General features: G+C 43.1%; 1 protein-coding gene across 1 annotated transcript in view; it reads left to right on the top strand.

The window, feature by feature from the left end:
• Positions 1–17,669, top strand: part of ADAMTS9 (ADAM metallopeptidase with thrombospondin type 1 motif 9) — a 155,988-nt gene extending 138,319 nt beyond the window's left edge. Inside the window, exons 38-40 of the mRNA XM_006196467.4 lie at positions 4,324–4,428; positions 14,150–14,244; positions 16,142–17,669. Of these exons, the coding sequence (XP_006196529.1) occupies positions 4,324–4,428; positions 14,150–14,239 (195 nt within the window). The 3' untranslated portion in view covers positions 14,240–14,244; positions 16,142–17,669. The remainder of the gene's footprint in view (positions 1–4,323; positions 4,429–14,149; positions 14,245–16,141) is intronic.
• The last annotated feature ends 1,545 nt before the right edge of the window (positions 17,670–19,214 follow it).

Genomic DNA, 19,214 nt, shown 5'->3' with positions numbered 1-19,214 from the left:
CAGAATCCAGTCCAAGTGGGTTCCAACATCCCACTGTCAGCCATTAAAAATGGAGTATTTCCTGATACAGAAAACCTGTCACTCCTCCTTCAGATGCTTAAATGCGCAGTGTTCAGCCCTAGACCGGCAAAGTTACCCGCTGAATCGCTCCCCCGCAGAGCAGCTGAGTAGCAGTCCTACCTTCTGCCGCTCCACGTGTCCTCAGAGGTGTGGCACGTTTTGACTTGCCTTTTGGAACAGGCTATAGTCATCACTCCTGGACTCACTTCACAAAGCAGGGATCAGTCTTTGCAAGAAGCTTCTGCAAGGAGAAAGCATGACAGACATAACGACTTAGGTGCTTCTGGACGGGAGAACTTGGCCCCAGTTTATTCGCTGGTTTACACGGGGTGTTTACAAAGCTGTTGTCGATCTCCGCGTCGGGAACTTGCCGCTTTGCTGGTGCGCCTTCACAAGTTCTAGGACTGGGGACTGGGCGATGCTCTGAATCCCAGGCACTGTCTCCCCAGGATGCATTTACACACAACCCCAGAGACCATCCCAAGACAAACACATCTGAATTTTCTTTTAAGGACGTGTTTTCTCAGCCCCAAGCTTTAGAAAGTATTGCTAAACATTTTAGAGAAGTGAAAAGGAAGCTCTCAGGGGAGAAAGAAAATAAACAAAGGACAGAATGCTGAAAAGGGCCTTTTCTCCATTACCCAGGAATTGAAGACTTTTGAAGTGCCATTTCCTTAGAGCAGTTGATGACTTCAAACACCCCATTCACATGAGCTGCCTTTAACAGCTTATAGATTGGTGGGTCCTGCCTTTTTCAAAGGTCTCAGGATTTTCTTGCTTCGATATGCACATCTTTGGGGGAAACTTAAGTAAATAAGAGGTAATTTGTGTTCAGTTATTTTAATAATTCATAGACAGCTGAACTCAATGATTTGCTAAACCCTGACACTAAAGCAGTTGCTCAGTGAGAAAACAGAAGCCAGTGAGAGGCTGCTTTATATTTTTTCCAGCCCATTCTTCGAACCATATTGGATACTTTGAGAATGCAGTTCCTTGGAAATTTATTGAGCACCAGCTATATTGATGAAGGATGTTGAGTTGTTTCAATCACTTTTCTAGGGGAAAAAATCTGTAGAAAGCAGGACTCGGCAAACTCCTTTCGAGCTCTGGCTCGTCCTTTGATCTACAACTGCAGAGAAATCAAAGCAGAGAGATGCTCTGTGTGGCAGTTCTGCTGCTCTTCCTCATCACCCACTGATGCTTTGAGGATCTATTTACCCGTAAGGGTGGATTCCCCAAGAGCCCTCAACTCAAGATACAGCCAGAGTGTATTTTGTTAGCCTGATCACAGTGGATGCAGCATTATTCTTTACTAATACTGATGTTAATAGCACTGAGGGTTTACTCCACGTCAGGCAGTGTGCTCTGTGTTTCTAAATCAATGTAGCATTTAATCGTCTGTGGCAGCCTATGAGAATGCCCCCATTTTACAGATGAGGAAACTGAGGCAGAGAGAGATTGAATAATTTACCCAAACCCCAGCTTAACCCAAACCCACACTGGTGCTCAAAAGAGACCAGATTTGATCCCAGGTGTGTCTGAGTCCCAGTCCACAATGGCAGACTGCATCTGGCTAATACCATTGGCAGGCAAGAGTTTTGCAGTGTTCACCCTTGTCAAACAGAGAACAAAACCTCTCTTTGACGTGCATCTTTTGCTAACCTTTCTGGATCGTCTTAATTACCTTTACTCTTTTAAATCAGCAGTGGGGTAGCTAAAACACTGATGCCCTTTTGACCCTGAAGATAAGGCCTTTAGGGGCAAAGATATCCCAGACTAGACCGATAAAGGATAGCAGGTCTTTACTCCTCTAATGACACTTAACTTTTAGAACGCTAATTATCAACCAGGGCTGGCTGAAAATGCAAATCCCTGAACTTGAAAAGACAGAAAGTGGATAAGGACAAAATCTCCTGTTTATCCCCTGCTCTGAAAGGGCAGGTGTGAGGAGCACGTAGTAAGCTCGGCTACGTGTTCAGTGTGTTGAGCACTGGACACCCAGGTCAGTTGGGGCATCCGCCAGCTAGAAGCCGGATCAGCAGCCTGGACCTTCTAAGAACTTTGACATCAAAGCAGATCAAGTCCACCTTCCACAGCACAGGTGGGACCAGCAGTCTCTGCAGGAATCAGGAGAGGGAGGGAGAAAAGAGGGTGTCCTTGGAAACAGGACAGGCTGGGCATTGACTGGTGTGGGCACCCTCCTCAGGGCAGGAATGTCAGGAAGAGAGGCACGTGGCCAGGCGGACTAATGCCCCACACAGAAGCCAGGGTCTGGGGAATGGGCAGGGAGGGTCCAGAGCCACTAGTGTAGCCACAGTCACGGACACTGAAGCCCTCTTGACTTAGCAGCCACTAACATCTGCATGTCAATGTCATAAGTCCCAAAAATATTTTTAAAATAATCACCTACTTTCTGCCAGGTAATGAGTTTGGTGCTTTATACCTTCTATAATCCACCCCCCCCCCCCCGCCAATTCACAGGTTAGATGTTACTAACGCACTTGACAGATGGACTCGGGAAAGTAAGGCACTTGCCTAAGGTCACAAGAGAGCTGGAAGAGTCTGGAATCTAGGATAAATTTGTTCCCCCGACCACAGCACGCTTGATGTTTTGGGCTGGATAATTCTTTGTTGTGGGGGACCATGCTGAGCCTTGTGGGGTGTTTAGCAGTATCTCTGGTCTCTCTGCAGCAGCTGTTGGTAGCACACCCACCCACCAGCTGTGAAGTGACAACCAAAAATGTCTTCAGATACTGCCAGAGGTCCCCTGGGAGCAAAAGCATCTTCCGATGAGACCCACTGATTGAGACCAAACTAGATCCTCCCATCACTTCTATGAATAGGAATCCTAATTGTCCCCTGTGTACAGATGTGGAATTTAAGGCCCCCAAAGAGTCATCAACTCTCGTTAGGAAGCATTTACGGAACCCACATGGAGAGGAAACCTCCAAATTACACCCAGTCCTGGAAATCTTGAACGAAAGAGCTGGGATTTAACATTTAGTAAAACTCTATCAAATGCCTAGTCATATGTTACACACCATCATTGACAAAAATAAACAAAGCGATACCAGGTTCCTCCCTCCGATAAACTTACTATTATATTGGAGAGAGGAAACTAACACATAAAACAATTAGCAAATGCAGGACTAATATCAATATTTTTGAGTCTCTACTGGGTACCAGCCATACACTCCATGGCCAATTTCTCTTAGTCCTCACTACACTGCTCTGAGGGAGGGACTCTCATTCCCTTCCATTTTACAGATGGACAAACTGAGGTTCTTAGAGGATACATACTCTGTCCAGGTGAAAAAGCTGAATTTATGCCCTAGGTCCGATTGGATATGAGTCTCCACCTTGCTGCTCTCTTTGATTTATTAAAGGCCATTTTGACAAGAACTGGAACATAAGGTTCAGCGAAGAATTCACCCAGGTTTGGCACTTTGGTGCAGAACTCCAAAACTGTGCATGGTGGAGTCAGAAACCTTAAGAATCTACTTTAGATGCCTTTGCGGAGTCATTTTTGAAAGAAAGAAACAGATGGAGAAAGCAAGAGACCCTCTGCTGCGCTGTGTCTTTGGAGGGCTGGGGGGAAGGAAGCATCCGAGGCCACGTTTGGAAAGGAATTCTGGAGCTGGTCTGGGAGATCTGAGTTCCCTGGGCTTGGAAGCGGCCGCCTGTCCCCCGCGGTCCTCTGAGCAGGCCGCGCGCGCCCTCTGATGGCCGCTGCCGAGAACGCGCCTCCCCTTTGAAGTCCCGCCCCGCTGAGCTTAGGACGCGGCGTGCTCAGCACCGCGGGGAGCTTGAAGCCCAGGAAGCTTTGGCAGCGAGATCTTGTTAGAAAAATTACGCTGTGGCATTTTGTTCCTGAAGGAATCTGATAATTGTGAGCAACATCAGGATTGCTGTGCTAGGGACGCAGAGTAGCGGTGGTTGAGAGCGAGACTTTGAAGTCAGGAAAATCTGCATTGGGCTCTCTCTGTCTCCTGGAGAAGTTAATCACCTCCGCAGGGCCTTTGTGTCCCCCTCCGTAAAGGAAACCCCCCTTAGAGACCTCTTGCGAGGATGGATGAGATGATGCATGTAAAGTGCCTGGTTCAGAACTCCCCCTTACCCCTTCCCCTCAAAAAAAAAAAACCCTCAATCATTAGCAGCAATCATAATTAATTAGTATCTTTCTCCAAGTTACCTTTTATTGTGTGGCCTTTGCTTGGGACGTCACGTGGACCAAAAATCTTTTTCGTTGGCCATTTATTCCAGGGTCGTTTCAGCATCAACCTTTACGGAACCGGCCTGTCTCTAACTGAATCTGCCAGATGGATCTCACAAGGGAATTATGCCGTCTCTGACATCAAGAAGTCGCCGGTAAGGTTAACAGTGGGTTGGGGGATGGATTTTGTTTTCTTTTCCTTCCTCTTTCTCTCCCCCTGAGGTAGTGGTGCTAAAGGGAATGGGTTTGCTTTCGCACTTCTTCAAATCATTTTGCAAAATGTCAGGAAAAAAATTAGGACCTAAATCAAAGGTCAAAGCATGTATAGGTGAGTGGAGCGGAGAGTCTTTGCTTCCTTTTTGGTGAATTCTTCCCAGAGATGTGAACTTGTGATCCATCCCAGTCATTAGAAGAATGCTAACCAGGAAGCTAAAAGCAGTCAGCAGCCTCTAAGGGAAAGTGTGGCTCAGACACCTTGCAGTTAATTGGCCAACATGCAATTCACTTCTGTGGAAAATGATGTTTGTTTCAGAAGAATTGAAATACAGATGGGGCTGGAAGAAGGGATAATTCATTGTGGAGCCACTCACAGGTTCTCCAAGTCAGTTTTTCCTGCTCTGAAATCTTACAGCTCAAGATGTGGTCCCCACAGAGCCTCAACACCACCAGGGAACTTGTTGCCAAAGCAGTTTCTGGGGCTTCAGGGCTTCAGAGTCAGGACCTGCAACTGAACAAGGTCCCTGTTGGTTCATAAGCACAGAGCAGCTTGCAAGGCACTGGTCTGTGTAGTGCTTGTCAGTCTGGGTGTGCATTAGAATCACGGGGGAAAGTTTAAAATGCATGTGCCGGGCCCCACCCAGAGTCTCTGACACCTGGGTCTGATGTATTATAAGCCGGGGAGGGGCTGTTGTTGGGGAGCGCTGCCTTTCCCTGCCCTCCCTGAGAAGTACTGAGAGCCTGGAGCGGGAGCCTGACCCCGGGACGAATGGACGAACGGGAAACTTACCAGGGTTGGCCTGTGGCCCCAGTCCTGCCGCAGCCGTGACCTCTACCTCCGGGTCTCCTCCAAAATGTGAGTGAGGGAGGAAAAAGAAGAGGACTGGAAAGTAGGGTATTATTCCACGGTGGGGTTGCCAGAAAAAATACAGGACGCCCAATTAAATCTGAATTTCAGATAAACAGGGAAGGTTTTTATGTTTGTTTGTTTGTTTTATAAGCATGTCTGAAACACTGCATGGAACATACTTACTCTAAAAAATGTATTTGTTGTTTATCTGAAATTCATATCCGAATGCACATCCTTTCTTTTTATTTGCTAAACCCTATCAAAATCGGAAGATGAACAGCTAGGTAAGGGGGGTGGGAAGGGATAAATCAAAAGAGTTCACAACCTGCACCTCTTGGGTAGTAAAAGTGATCTTGATTGTGGCGGTGGTTTCCTAGGTACATACATCTATCAGAATTTATCAAATTGTACATCTGAAATATGTGTAGTTTACTGTACAGGAATTACACTGCAACAAAGGTGTTTTTAAAAAGGACAAAATAAAAATAAAATAGAAATGAAAAAAAAAACCCAACACAACCTGCTTCCACTGAAAAAGGGAAGAAAGAGTGATTGTGATGTCCCAGGAAAATCTCAGAGTTTCCTGAACCCTTTTTTTTTTTAGTTTCCAGGGTTAAATTTGTATCTTTGGAGAAAAACAAAACAAAACAAAAAAACCTCCCTCACTCCTGCTTTTCACTAAGCCAATCAACTCCTTCAAATCTGATCATCTAAATGGCCACATTGATTGCTTACAAATGAATCATTGGATTTTTTGCCTTGTACTGAAAGCAATAAAGAGACCTGAGAGAGAGCACGTGTGCTTTAGAATGCAGTGGTTTACGCTTTGCCCTGAAATTCTAATGTTCTTCCCTATTCCTATCATATGTCGTTTCAGTGACCGAGAGAAACAGAAAATTAACTGCCCAAAACGTGGTCAGACATAAAGCGTGATTATGTAGGAAGCCATTTATATAAACGGTGTAATAAGTTTTTCAATTCTATGTGTTAGCGTCCATACTGCAGTTTTCATCCAGATCCTAAAAATAATTACAGCCGGGAGCGCCACCTTATGGAGACAGTGATTATTACCATGTCAAATTGGCTGGCTGTTCCCGCAGCCTCTTTTGGGAGGTTACATCTGTGCTGGAGGGAACTGGTTTCGCAATTGCTTGTCAGCATTTTTTTTTTTTAAATCTTGGTGTTCCATGACAGCGCAGAGAGCCTGAGTTCAGAATTAATCTCGAGGGTCTGTCGAACGCTCCTTATTAATCCCCCGGAGCCAGGACTAAGCAATCTCTAGCTCCTGGCAGTCCCGAGAAATGATGCTCTGTGTGCCTGACCTGCCGCACAGTCCATGGAGCAACATCCCTTAGGGATGCTCCATGAAAATAGGCTTCCACAGCCAGAGACACTTGGAAAAACTGTGTATTTTATTTTCTTCCTGAAGAGCCACGGTAACTGTGTGTGTATTGGAGGTTGGAATAAAGTATACAGGAAGGAAACTGGAGTGATTTCATTCAAGCCAGTGTTTCCCTAAATCAGGGGTTCTCCAACTTGGGTGTGCGCATGAGCACCACCTCCAGGACTTGCTGAAACAGCCAGCCTGGGGAGGGGCCCAGAATGTACATTTCCAACAATTTCCTAGCTGCTGCTGATGCCCTGGTCTGGGACCACATTTTGAGAACCAGTCAGCAGCCTAAGTTAAATCAACCACAGAGCCTTCTTTTCAAAGTTACACCTTTTAATTTCTCCAAATTACCAGTGTTCTGTGGAACACACTTAGGAAAACTGTCATGTCTTGCTCCTACCGTGATTACCACCACCTTGCTTCTGAGAGACTGAGGCCGGTCCTCTGTATGGTGCACAGATCCTGGCCAGTCCTCATCTCCTCCCCAGACTGCCCTGCTTTGATTCGGTCCTCAGATCATCACTCCTCACTTGATTTTGCTTTTCTGCTGGGAGCTGCAGAGAGAAAAACACGATGAAAACCTCCATTTTCCAAACCTGCTTGGCAATAAAATGTTTTCCCCAAGCAAAACTAAAGGAAAACTCCAATCATTCAGGGTAAACCGAATTACCAGAGCCACTTGGAGGGCAGGAACACCGTCTGAGTATCAGGCAGAGAACTGGTGAAAAGAAGTCCCAGTGGCAGGTTTACTGCTGCCCGCCTTGTGTGTGATGGGAAGAATTCTCCTTTTTTGAACTAAGAGGAATAATGATTTCTGCTATTGAAATAGCTGTTTATTGGGCAGTTTACATGCGTGAAATCCCATCATTCTTCAGCTTTCTCATCAAATTCTTGGGAGGGTGCTGAAGTCAAAGCCAACAGTGGCTGCAGAGTATCGAGGTTAAGTACCCTGACGCTGAAATCAGATTGCCTGTCATTATGTGCAGTTACTAGCTCTGCCATCTGGGGCAAGTTAGTTAATTTCTCAGGGACCTCAGTTTCTTTATCCATAAAATGGGGATCATGGTGGTCCTTATGCAGCTGGGTTCACGTGGAACATAAATGGAATAGGGAGGTGAAAATGTGTGCGTGTCACTGGGCGGACAGCAGGGGTGCAGTAAATATTAGCTGTTCCTGTTGTAACATTTTCATAGGCCTAAGGCTGGCCTTACAGTTTCAAAACTGGGTCACGGTGATGAAGGAAGCAAGCTGGCTTGAGATGGAAGGACAGAGGCCTGCAGCCTGGACCTGGCTGGGTCCCCAGCGCCGCATGGAGTTTGGTCCTGGGGGCCCCACCCCACCTGGCAGGGAGGCATGCGGGGCGCCCCCTTGGCCCAGGGACGGAATTCTGGGCAGACATTTCTGGCTTCCCTGCGCGGCTTAGGGATCCCGAGTTTCTACTCTGCTTGGGTGTGTGTGGGAGGGGCAGGCAGAGAGAAAGGGGCCACGGCCCAGGTGTGAGATTGGTGAGAAGCTGTTGATGTTCTGAGCTCCCCTACCAGTGATGGTCTGTGCACCCTGCACTTGTGAATGTGCTCAGCATGTGAATGGGCCCCAGCCCCGTCCGGAAGACCTGCCCCCACCAGAAACGCGCCAGTTCTCAGGGGCGGGTTCTGGAACAGCCTTCCGAGCCAAGCGCAGGGAAGGCAGGTTCACTGAGGCCTGATGGGAGAGGTGCTCTCGGGTCTTGTTTTGTCTCTTCCCTTGTGTACCTGGGGCGTTGGGGTCAGCGGGGTGCTCACGGCCTGTGTCTAAGGGCTGGATGCCTGGCCTTGGGGCCAAATGGTCATTCCTGATTCTGAGGGAAGAGCTGTAAATCGAAGAATTGCTTTGAAATTAAAAATGAATGAGGACTGTATTATCAGAGATGAGATAGACTCAGTTCTGTCTTGCAGTTCATTTACAACCAGTGGAGTTAAGGTAACGTGAGGTGCATGTGTGTGTGTGTAGCAAGCAGGATCGCTTCTGGTTTCTCCACCATAAGGTGCCGGCTTCTAACCCACAACTGATGTATGAAAATCGGTGGAGTGTAAAAATCATACTACAGACAAGCAACGTGAAACTACCTTTTATTTACATTTGTGTATGTATTGTTCTGTACGATGCTATGGAAATCAGATGATTATACACATACTCATATATACATAATACATATACATATAGGTAAGTCTCTCTAGAACTGTATTTGGAGAAAAAACAAAGACTGTGTTTCATGGGCCATTTCGCTCCGCACACACTCCAAAGAAATGTGAATAAGCAAACTTCAATCAGAGATGTGTTGGCTTTCCTAAATTACACGAGTCAACCTCCCCTGGTCATATTGACTGTGAAATGTAGAGAAATTTATGAAAAGTATGAACTGTATTGTTAACGGAACAGAGAGTTATTTATTTTAATTATATGCAAAAGCTCAAACTCTGCTAGCAGAATATTTATTGAAAAGAGATTTTTTGGAGGGCAGGCTCTCATGAAGAAGTAAAAATGATTTACAATTAGCATCTCATTGTGTATGAGTGGGCGCTTTGTAAATGCTGGAAAATATACCTTTTTCTCTGAAGTAGGCGCTGTTTCCATGGCAATCATGTTTATGCTATTCATTTTCTCAGTATATATATATATTTTTATCCTGTAGTAGAAATAAGTTTTAGCTCAGCCTTTGCCTATGTCAAATTACTAGAGTCCTCATTAATAAAATAAAATGAACATTGCAAAGCTAGTGTCAGTGATTTTTAGAATTACCCAAGCTGTTCCTCATCTCCATGAGAATAGGCTCTGATGGAGATCCACACATAAAAACACCGTTCTGACAAAAATAGCTAATATCTATGAGATGCGTACATTAGGCCAGGTGCTACACTAAGCACTTTGTATGCGTTCTTCCATTTGCTGCAAACCTGCAAGGGGAGGCCACTACCATCCCCATTTGACAGATGCACCAGGAAACTGAGGTTTAAAGAGGTTATTGGAAGGCATAATACAAGCCTGAGGCAATCTGGTCTCTGCTTCTGGGTCAGGAAGAGTTTGGGTGAAACACAGCTTTGATGAGACAGGAGACATTCTTACACTGTCAGTGTCCTTCCACCAGACTTACACTTCAGCCAGAAGAATGAGGTCCTGGCTGGTAGACCAGTTGCTCTGGCATCAGATCTAGTTAGTGGTGTCAATCTAGCTCCAGATCTAATGTGGCCCCTAAGCCCAGGACCAAGCGGGGTGATGGAAACCACTTTCCCAACTTAATCTCACTCATCATCAAAGATATACAAACTTTTTAAAAAGTGAAACTATTTTCTTTCTTTCTTTTTTTTACTAAATTGGCAAAATTTTTCTTTCTCTCTTGTCTTTTTTTAAGTAACGTTATCCATTGTTTTCGAGAGATCTTCATAGCTTGGCCGTATGAACCACATACAGCCCAAAGAGATCCTGAAACGTAAGCACAAGTATGGTTCACAGCAGTCCCAGTAAAGACGATTGTGAAACATCTCAGATGCTAAACCTTGTGCAAGACTAGGGGTGGAGGTGGCTAATATGATACAGAAATTTACAAAATGGGATATGATGCCCCAATCAAACAGGGAGATTTTCATAACGTGGAAGAGCATTAAGGGGACTAATTAGCAAATCCATCTGAGTGGCAGTTAACAGAGAAGAGTGTACTTTACCTTCAGGCTTTTTCATTTATTTAGTCATTCAACAAATGTGTATCTAGACCATTATGAGCCATAGGCTGCTAGGTTCTAGAGACTCTCAGATTGCAACAAGGCAGAGAGAATGACCCAATTTTACAGGGTAAAACTGTGCAGAAACTGCATCAGAAAGGTGTCGCAGAGGAGGTGGCCTCTGGGCTAGGTTCTGAAAAATTTCCCAGGCAAAAGTTGGGTGGTTCAGTGCGTACAGAGAGGGGAAGGGAAGAGAGTTCCAGTTAGAGGAGTGGCATATGCAAAGGCCCTGCACTAGAAGAGGCCTGTTAGAGGGACAACCCAAAGAAATGCAGAGGAGATGGGGGTAACAGGAAAGGAGGTTGCCAGATGAGTCTGGAGAGACAGGCAGGACCAGTCCGCACAAGGCTGTAGACCAGGGTTCAGTGAATGTTTTCTGTAAAGGAGCAGATAATAACTATTTTAGACTTTGCCCCCCAAGAGGTAAAAATCAATGGTATTATATAGATATTTATATGATGAGAGCGAAAACCAATTTGCACAAAATTTTTGATTAAATTCAAAGCCTAGTAATAATTGAGTATAAATTTTTGAACTACAGATCTACCAAGGAGAAGAATCAAATATTGAGAGAGGATAACATTTCACTTAATCTGAGCTCTCTGTCATCAAAATGAGTGAGAAACGTTTATCTGTGAATGCTGATCTGAAATGAGATTTTCTGTACTTCGTCTTTATAAGTGTCTTCTTATAGGGATGGGTATCGCTAAACACTAGTATTACTCACAATCACATCAGTTTAATTGAGCGTCTTCATGCATGGGCAAGCATTTGTAGAATTCTGTTCGATTTTTTACTTGCTATTTACCTTACAACGTGTCATTACATTACAGATTAATCACTGGTAATTGAAGGTGAGATGGAAGTTTCTGAATTACCTCATTAGATGGATTTTGAGATATGAAATTTTCCTTTGCACTTGCATCAAAGTAAAAAAAAACTGCTACTGGAACTTTAGTTCATGCTCGGAAAATGTATTCACTCTAAATGTATTTATAATGGCAATGTAAGATATTGTTTTAATATTTGACAGAATGGAAAGGTGTACAAAGCACCTTAACATTATTTATAAATGAAACAGTTTTTGTTGTTACTGAAATGACTCTACCACAGTGTAAGTTTTCACCTCTAAGTGCAGTTTTTGCCTTGTAACTTTAGCTTCAGTTCATTAAGAAGGACTTTCAAGTTGGTAGCAAAAGATAATGTCCAAAGCTATTAAGTGTCCACGGACAGTGATTGAGAACACTTCTTCTTGTTCAGAAAAAAAAATTAATCCCAGCTCTGAGCTCAAAATTCACAGTAAAAATTTACCACTTCTCTGTCATCAGATCACTGTCTAGTAGGATAAGTTAAGGAATTCAGCTTCTAGTCCCGACCCCAAATGAACAAAACCGATGACGGTTAAGTTTATGATTAAAAAAAAAAAAAAAGAAGAAGTTCGTCCTTAACACCACCAGTTCTGTAGCACCAGACAGGTTCATATATTTTCCACAGTGAATAATCACAGGCTTTAAACATCTTATATTTTCACAAGCTCTGTAAATTGGTCCAACCAAAGCTTTTCCTTCTCCACACATATTTCTTAGTTGTCAACACATCTTAGCAGGTTACGCTTCAGTTTATCTGCTCTAGTATTTTCTCAGCCTCTTTGAAATAGTCTTACGTGTACTTGTTCCACACAGACCATTCACAGAGACGAACTCTTGAGTCCCTCCCCACTCAGCATCTTCTTCTCAAATCAACAACTGAGGAGCATCAGAAAACCTGTCTGCACCTCAAGAGCCAAAGGAAACCTCTCATATTCTTTGTGATTTTTAATGGATTATTGATGTTTTATTTTTTAATGGATTATTTATTGATGTGTTGCAGAACCAGTGGTGTTAATGATGAACTTCTTTTTCTATCATAAACTTAACTTTTTGTCCTTAACTTTTGAGCATCTGTTTGCCCAAAGGATAGTAGTCTTAAACAAGTTCATTCCCCTGAATGTGTTTCTTCAGCTTTTCCAATTAAACAATATTTCACTAACTCACCAGCTATTAGTAGACAGTTTCCTTTGTTACACTAACGTATGAGCCATTTGAAAACTTACTCATTTTCATCTTTTATTCTCATGCGTCTTGATTTTTTTTATTTTTGTGAAGAATTAGGCTTTGATGAGATACTCTGTTTTAAATGTTCTAAATTCCTGACCATTGCTTTCCTGTAAGTTTGGAATATTGTGGCAAACCCTGAGTTTGGTGATGGTGGTGTAGACTGTGTTCTTTCAGCACAGCTGTCATGTCACTGCATGAGAAATGCAATGCTTTACCATCTAAACTTGACAACAGGATACTCCATGTGCTCCTGTAGCTTGAAAGTATAATAGTCAAGTCTACTCGTCACTTCTTTTCTTGTTTTGCCATACACTGGGAACTAAATAAACAAAAGAATATGATAAGATACAGCAACACACATGGCATCAAAACGCTAAGTTAAAATGGTGTCGCTGTGACTGGTAGTGTGCTGAGGAGCAGTGGGAGGCAGTGAGAGCCATCGTAACTGCTCAGCTCTGTGGTTGTAGCCTGAAAGCAGCCACAACATGAGCAAATAAATGGGCTGTGTTCCAATAGAACTTTATTTATAGAAGATGTGGCATATAGATATACAATGGAATACTACTCAGCCATGAAAAAGAACAAAATAATGCCATCTGCAGCAACCTGGAGCTGGAGATCGTTATTCTAAGTGAAGTAAGCCAGAAAGAGAAAGAAAAATAACATATATCACTCATGTGTAGAATCTAAAAAAAAGGACACAAATGAACTTATTTACAAACCAGAAACAGACTCAGACATAGAGAACAAACTTACAGTTACCAGGGAGGGAAGGGATTAGGAAGGGATAAATTAGGAGTTAGAGATTTGCAGATACTAACTACTATATATAAAGTAGATAAACAGCAAGGTCCTACTGTATAGCACAGGGAACTATATTCAATACCTTGTAATAGCCTATAATGAAAAAGAATATGAAAAGGAATAGATGTATGTACATATATGACTGAAACATGATGCTGTACACCAGAAATTGACACAACGTTGTAAAGCGACTATACTTCAATAAAAAAATCCTTTCTTTGCACTGACATTTCAATTTTATATAATTTCCACACGTCAAGAAATAATATTCTTGGTTTGCTTCTTCTCGATCATTTAAAAATAGAAATGCTCTTCTTGACATTGGGAGTAGCAGCAATAATCAATTAAAAAGCAAAGCATTCCACTTGAGTGGTTTTCTTTGGCTCTTGAGTAGTAGATAGGTTTTTCTAATTCTCTTCAGTTATTGATTTGAGGAGACCATGCTGAGTGGAAAGGCACTCAAGAATTCATCTCTGTGATTGGTCTGTGTGGAACAAGTACACGTGAGACTATTCCAAAGAGGTTGAGAAAACACTAGTACAGAAAAACTGAAGTGTAATCTGCTAAGTTGTGGGCCGTGCAGACACAGGTTGGGGGCATGGTTGGGTCCAGCGCTTGCTTTAGTCTGTGGTGAGGATGTTGGGCCCCAGTTCTACTCAGAAGGCCTGCCTGCTGCACGTACAAGAATCATTTCCCCAAAAGCCAGTGCAAGCCCTGGAGCTTATCCGCCAAGCAAGTGGACTCAGGTGATGCGTCTCTTTGCAGGATGGTACACGCGTCATAGGGAAGTGCGGTGGTTACTGTGGAAAATGTGCTCCATCCTCTGGCACTGGCCTGGAAGTTCGAGTTTTATAGTTAAGGTAAGTATCTGTCTGTCTCTGTCTCATTCTTTCTGTAGCCTCATGATTAGTAAATGTGGGTGGGTGAGACAGGTGACTTGTAAACATCTTGCAGCTGACCCAGTGCATTTCTACCTTTTCCTCTCCTGTTCCTCTGTCCGCACATGACTGGGGCCGTCTGTTCTCCGCCCTTGGACATACGGTCCCTAGACTTCCTGCACCAGAGTCGTCTGCGGTGCTTATTTAAAATACTCCTTTCTGGGCTCCATCTCTAGAGGCCCTACTTTCTTAAGCCTCTGGCAGGGTCAGAAATCTGTCCTTCATGCAGGGAATTCTGAGGCAGGTGATTCAAGAATCAGCCTTTGAGAGATTCTGCCCAAGAGTGTTACAAGAGTCACATTAATGGCATTCAGTGAGCCCTGACCATGTGCCGGGCACCATGCTGAGCGCTTAGCATCATTTCAATGAATCCTCACGACAAAGCCACGAGCTGGGGCTGTTATCCTCATCTTATGGTGGAAGCCGAGGCTCACAGTTAAGTAAGGTCACCATGGAATCCCTTGACAGAACCCAGCCAGAAGTGTCCTCCACTAAAGCCAGTGCTATCAGTTAATGTACTCTTTCACACACCTGTGACTCAGTGTGTGATCCAAGGACCTGCATGATCTGCATCTCGTGGGATTTATTATAAATGCAGAATCTCAGGCATCATTCTTGTTAGAAATACAGAATCTCATGCCTGTTTAGAAGTCTTGACAATTCCTAGTCTTGCTACATTATGCTGACAAGTGCTCCCTCTGCTGGAAAGAGAGTAGAATTGGCACTCTTTTGCTCATCACAGTGCCTTTCTGGTAAAAGGGATGAGCTCAGCCAACTCATGCGACGTGGTCTCCTACAACTTCCTTGAAGCTTCTAGCAGCCCACTACTCTGGAAGGCTCTTCAAGATCCTGGCAAAGGAGTACCTAGTTGACACTTATGTATTAGTGTCAATGTTTAATTAAACATCCATATTCAAAATTATAATCTTAAATTAGGATTATTTCCACTGCAGGAGCCAAGAGGGAAAAAAAGAAAGAAAGAAACTGATTGTCTTAAATACCTGAGATGTCAAAACAGTGGTCTAGCTTCAGGCATGGCTGGATCCAGAGGCTTAAACAGAGTCATCAGGACTCTTTCTTTTTCCATCCATCAGCAATGCTTGCCTCTAAAATGCCCTCATCCTCAAGCAGATCATTTCCCACATACCATGATCCTTGGCCATTCTAGGCTTACATCATCCTTACAGCTGATGGCCGCAAGTAAATATTCACCTTCGGCATCTATTTTACACAAGAACTCTGGCTCTAATGGTGTCACGTTGCCATTTCTGAACCAATCACAATACCCAGGAGACTGGGATCGTGTGCCCACCTAGAGGCAGATGACGGACAGCTTCAATTGGAAGAGGGATGATTCCCAAAGGACCAGAAGGCATTTGTTATCAGAAAAGAAGAGATGGGATTGAGGCAGACAAAATCAGTGGATTTCCACTAGGGATCCCCATCTTGTATGTCTTATATATATTTTATATCTAGTAAAATAAATTTTTATATACACTTTATGTCCAGTGAAACTTGAGTGAGTACATATACCTGATATTGACATGCATGTCTATAAAAAGAAGACTAGAAGGAAATACACCAATATTTGAAGAACATTATCTCAGGTGCGGGGATCACAGGCTAATGGTTTTTTAATTTATTCTTTATCCGCCCGGAATTTCCATGTGTCTTGTAGCAAGCATTATCTTTAAGATCTAGAAAAAGTAGAAAGTGCTTTTTTGAGTTCTATATGTGAAAAAGTATCATTTACCTACCCTGGACTTAGGGCATTTGAGGCGAGAGATTTACATTTCCTGGTTGGTTCATTTGTTTTCAGGTGCTCTGAAGAGGAAGCCTTTGTGGGATGGATGAAGGATAGTGATGCAATACCTCCACCTTAAAATTTGAGTGTGTGTGTGTATGTGTGTGAGGACTTGTGTGCCTGAGTGTGTGTGTGTGTGTACATATGCATATATATACATATATACACACACATATATATGTGTGTGTATATGTGTGTGTATATAGATGTGGGATATCCTAATGATGTAAAGTTTAATATTTATGTTCGAAATTATTTATTGTGATGTAATATTTTTGTACGTAAAATGATTCTATTATGACTGCCTTTTGCATTACTTTGTCCCCTGCAGTCAGACCACTGCATTTTACGTACTCTACATTATATGTAGTCCTCTGACAAAAGTGATCCTTCATTATCACGGTACACTATTGTTTACTTTCTGTCTGTAAATGTTTTATTGTTACTTTTTTTTTAATGGTAATGTTTTTTTTTAAAAAAACAACCTAGCCGCCATCAAGGTGCTACAAAAGTCATATGAGGATATTTTTGCCATTTCTAGGAAAGTATCGTTAACCAATAAGTAATTTAGTGTTGTCACAGATTGTACCAGCTATTAATTATGTTAAATGTCTATTCAGTTTCATGTGATCTCTGGGAAAAAAAAAGTCACTGCCTTGGTGCTAATATTGTATGTATTTAAGTGATCATCAGACTCAGAAATGTAAACACTTCTAATAAAAGGGAGAAACCGAAGGACAGCTTCCAATGGACAGAAGCACTTGGATGAAGCAAGACCAACTGGTTACCCTTATTTTGGGACGTGCCTTTTGGGGAAGAGAGTTGGACTTTGTTGTTGTTGTTATTAATACTTTGCTTCAGTTCATGGTGCCTTAGTCTCTCTGTGGTTACACGGAGGGTCCCCCGAGCAGCTTCGTTACAGAGTGACATTGAGCAAATGAGGTCCGCTCAGCGTTTTGCCGAGATATGCTAAAATGGTGTCCACGTTTACTGGCTGCAAGACAGAGGATGCATGGGGTGGGCGGTGGCCTTCAACACCCCCAGTACATCCGGAAAAGCTCAGAACTGCGCTCTTAGTCATCAGGACTGCCTTTTGCATGAAAACATTGGCTGGTAACTTGACTTCTCTTAAGGTCATAAGCCTAAAATCCTGCCAGTGTTCCTGGCTGCTGCAGTAATTGGCACTCGTGAGGAGAAATGAACTATGGAGCACAAAATGCCTGAGTCTTTCTCATCTTCCGTTAATCTTTGGATTCTGTCCGTCTTTGGAAGTACTCTGTTGCTTCTTAACAAAATGGGAGTGCCGAAGCCATGTTCTTTCTGCCCTTCTTCCTGATTGAAGAAAAGTCATCAACCATATCAGACACTTGATTTGAGAAACCGTCCCACTTCAAAAAACTAAAGAGATTGGGAAAAACCTAGCAGTATTCTCCAAACCCAAACAAACTCCAGAGTGCTCCAGGAAGTTATATTCAATGTATGAGTGTTATTCTCCATTATTAATACATTGTGAAAATATACTATGAATAAATACCATGACCACATCAAACATTTGTGTTTCACCTGTTTTCTGGATTCTCGATTCAGGTTGGAATGAACTTGTCTCTAGTTTTTAAGATTACCAGATCAAGAAGAAATGCAGATTTTCTCAATCCCAGTGATTACATTTGCCATTCTGGAGACAGACAAGGGATGGGAACTGTCCCCAACGTCTGTCTTCTCATCACTCAAATCAGTTGAAGTGGTTTTTCTGAAAATCAAAGGCCAAAACCTCTTGTCTGTGTGATGGGGAACAAGTGAGCAAACAGCACAGGAGGTGTAAGTGGGATTTGGAGCCTTAACTGTTAATATTATGTAAACTAAAACAGTAGTTTCTATTTTAGCGACTGATGGTGTCCAGGGAATTGAGAGCGTTCCAAAGAAACCTAATAAACAGCTAATAGTAAGTGAACATCCACCATATGCCAGGGCCCTTTACTGAATTGTTTTACTCAGCCTTATAGCCACCAAGTTGAGCAGGTAATAGACTTACTATCACTTTTTGGACAAGAAGACAGTCTTTGAGATGCAAATGGACCCAAGTTCACATACAGTGAAGCGGTGATGACAGACTGAGAAAGAACTTTGATTCTGATTGGCTTACATGGCTGCTCTGGACTAATCACATGTCAAGAGGGCTGGAATTATGTGCCCACTCAGAGGCAGCTGATCGACAACTTAAGTTGAAAGGCCAACAGCCCCAGAAGAGAAGGATTGTGTTATCAGGAAAGGGTAGGTGGCACAGAGGCAGCAGAAGCAGCATGTATCCACTCTGGGTTCCATGTGTGGGTGTGTGTGGTTGTGTGTTTGCATGCACATATGCATGTGTGTGTACAGCATCTCCAAGTCCCATAGCTCACACCATACTTGCATAGTCCCTTGTCCCCACCTCAGCATCATCTGAGACCTGGGTTCTAGTCCTTTCTCTGACACCTACTAACTGTGTGATCCTGAAGTCTAATTTCTTCATCTGTAAAATGATATTGATAACACCTCATGTCTACCTTGCAAGATTGTGTTTTCTGAAGATTCTTTAGCCCTGCACCAGTAGTTGGCAAAGTAGCTGCACTCAAAATGTGCATCAGCAAATTTAAGCTGACAACATGGAAGGCATGGCTTCTGTATCAGTTACGAATTGTGTTCAGCTGCTAATGACAGAGATCTGCCTGCAGCGGCTTACACATTAAAAAGTGTATTTCACTGTTATGTGAAAGATAACACTGTTATGTTATGGAGAGAGGTAATCTAAAGCTGGCATGGTAGCTCCACAAAATCACCAGGAGCCGAATTTATCTCCTTCTCTCCTCAGTCTTCCAGATTTCAGTATGGCTGCCAGAGGTCCAGCAATCACTCCTAAATTCCAGGCAACAAGAATAAAGGAGTCTGGGAAAGGGTAAAAAGGAACCTGGTCCTAACTCTCTACTCTTCTTTTAAAGAGGTTTTCCAGAAACCTCACTCAACAAATTCCACTTATATCTCCTTAGCCAGAATCTAGTCATGTGTTTGGACCTAGGCTGCACAAGCAATGAAGAATTGGGGTTATTTCCCA

The sequence above is a fragment of the Vicugna pacos genome, chromosome 17 (genome assembly GCF_048564905.1).
Source record: "Vicugna pacos chromosome 17, VicPac4, whole genome shotgun sequence".
NCBI classification, from domain to species: Eukaryota; Metazoa; Chordata; class Mammalia; order Artiodactyla; family Camelidae; genus Vicugna; species Vicugna pacos.
Note: the sequence above shows the minus strand (reverse complement) of the source record. Positions and strands in the feature narration are given on the sequence as shown.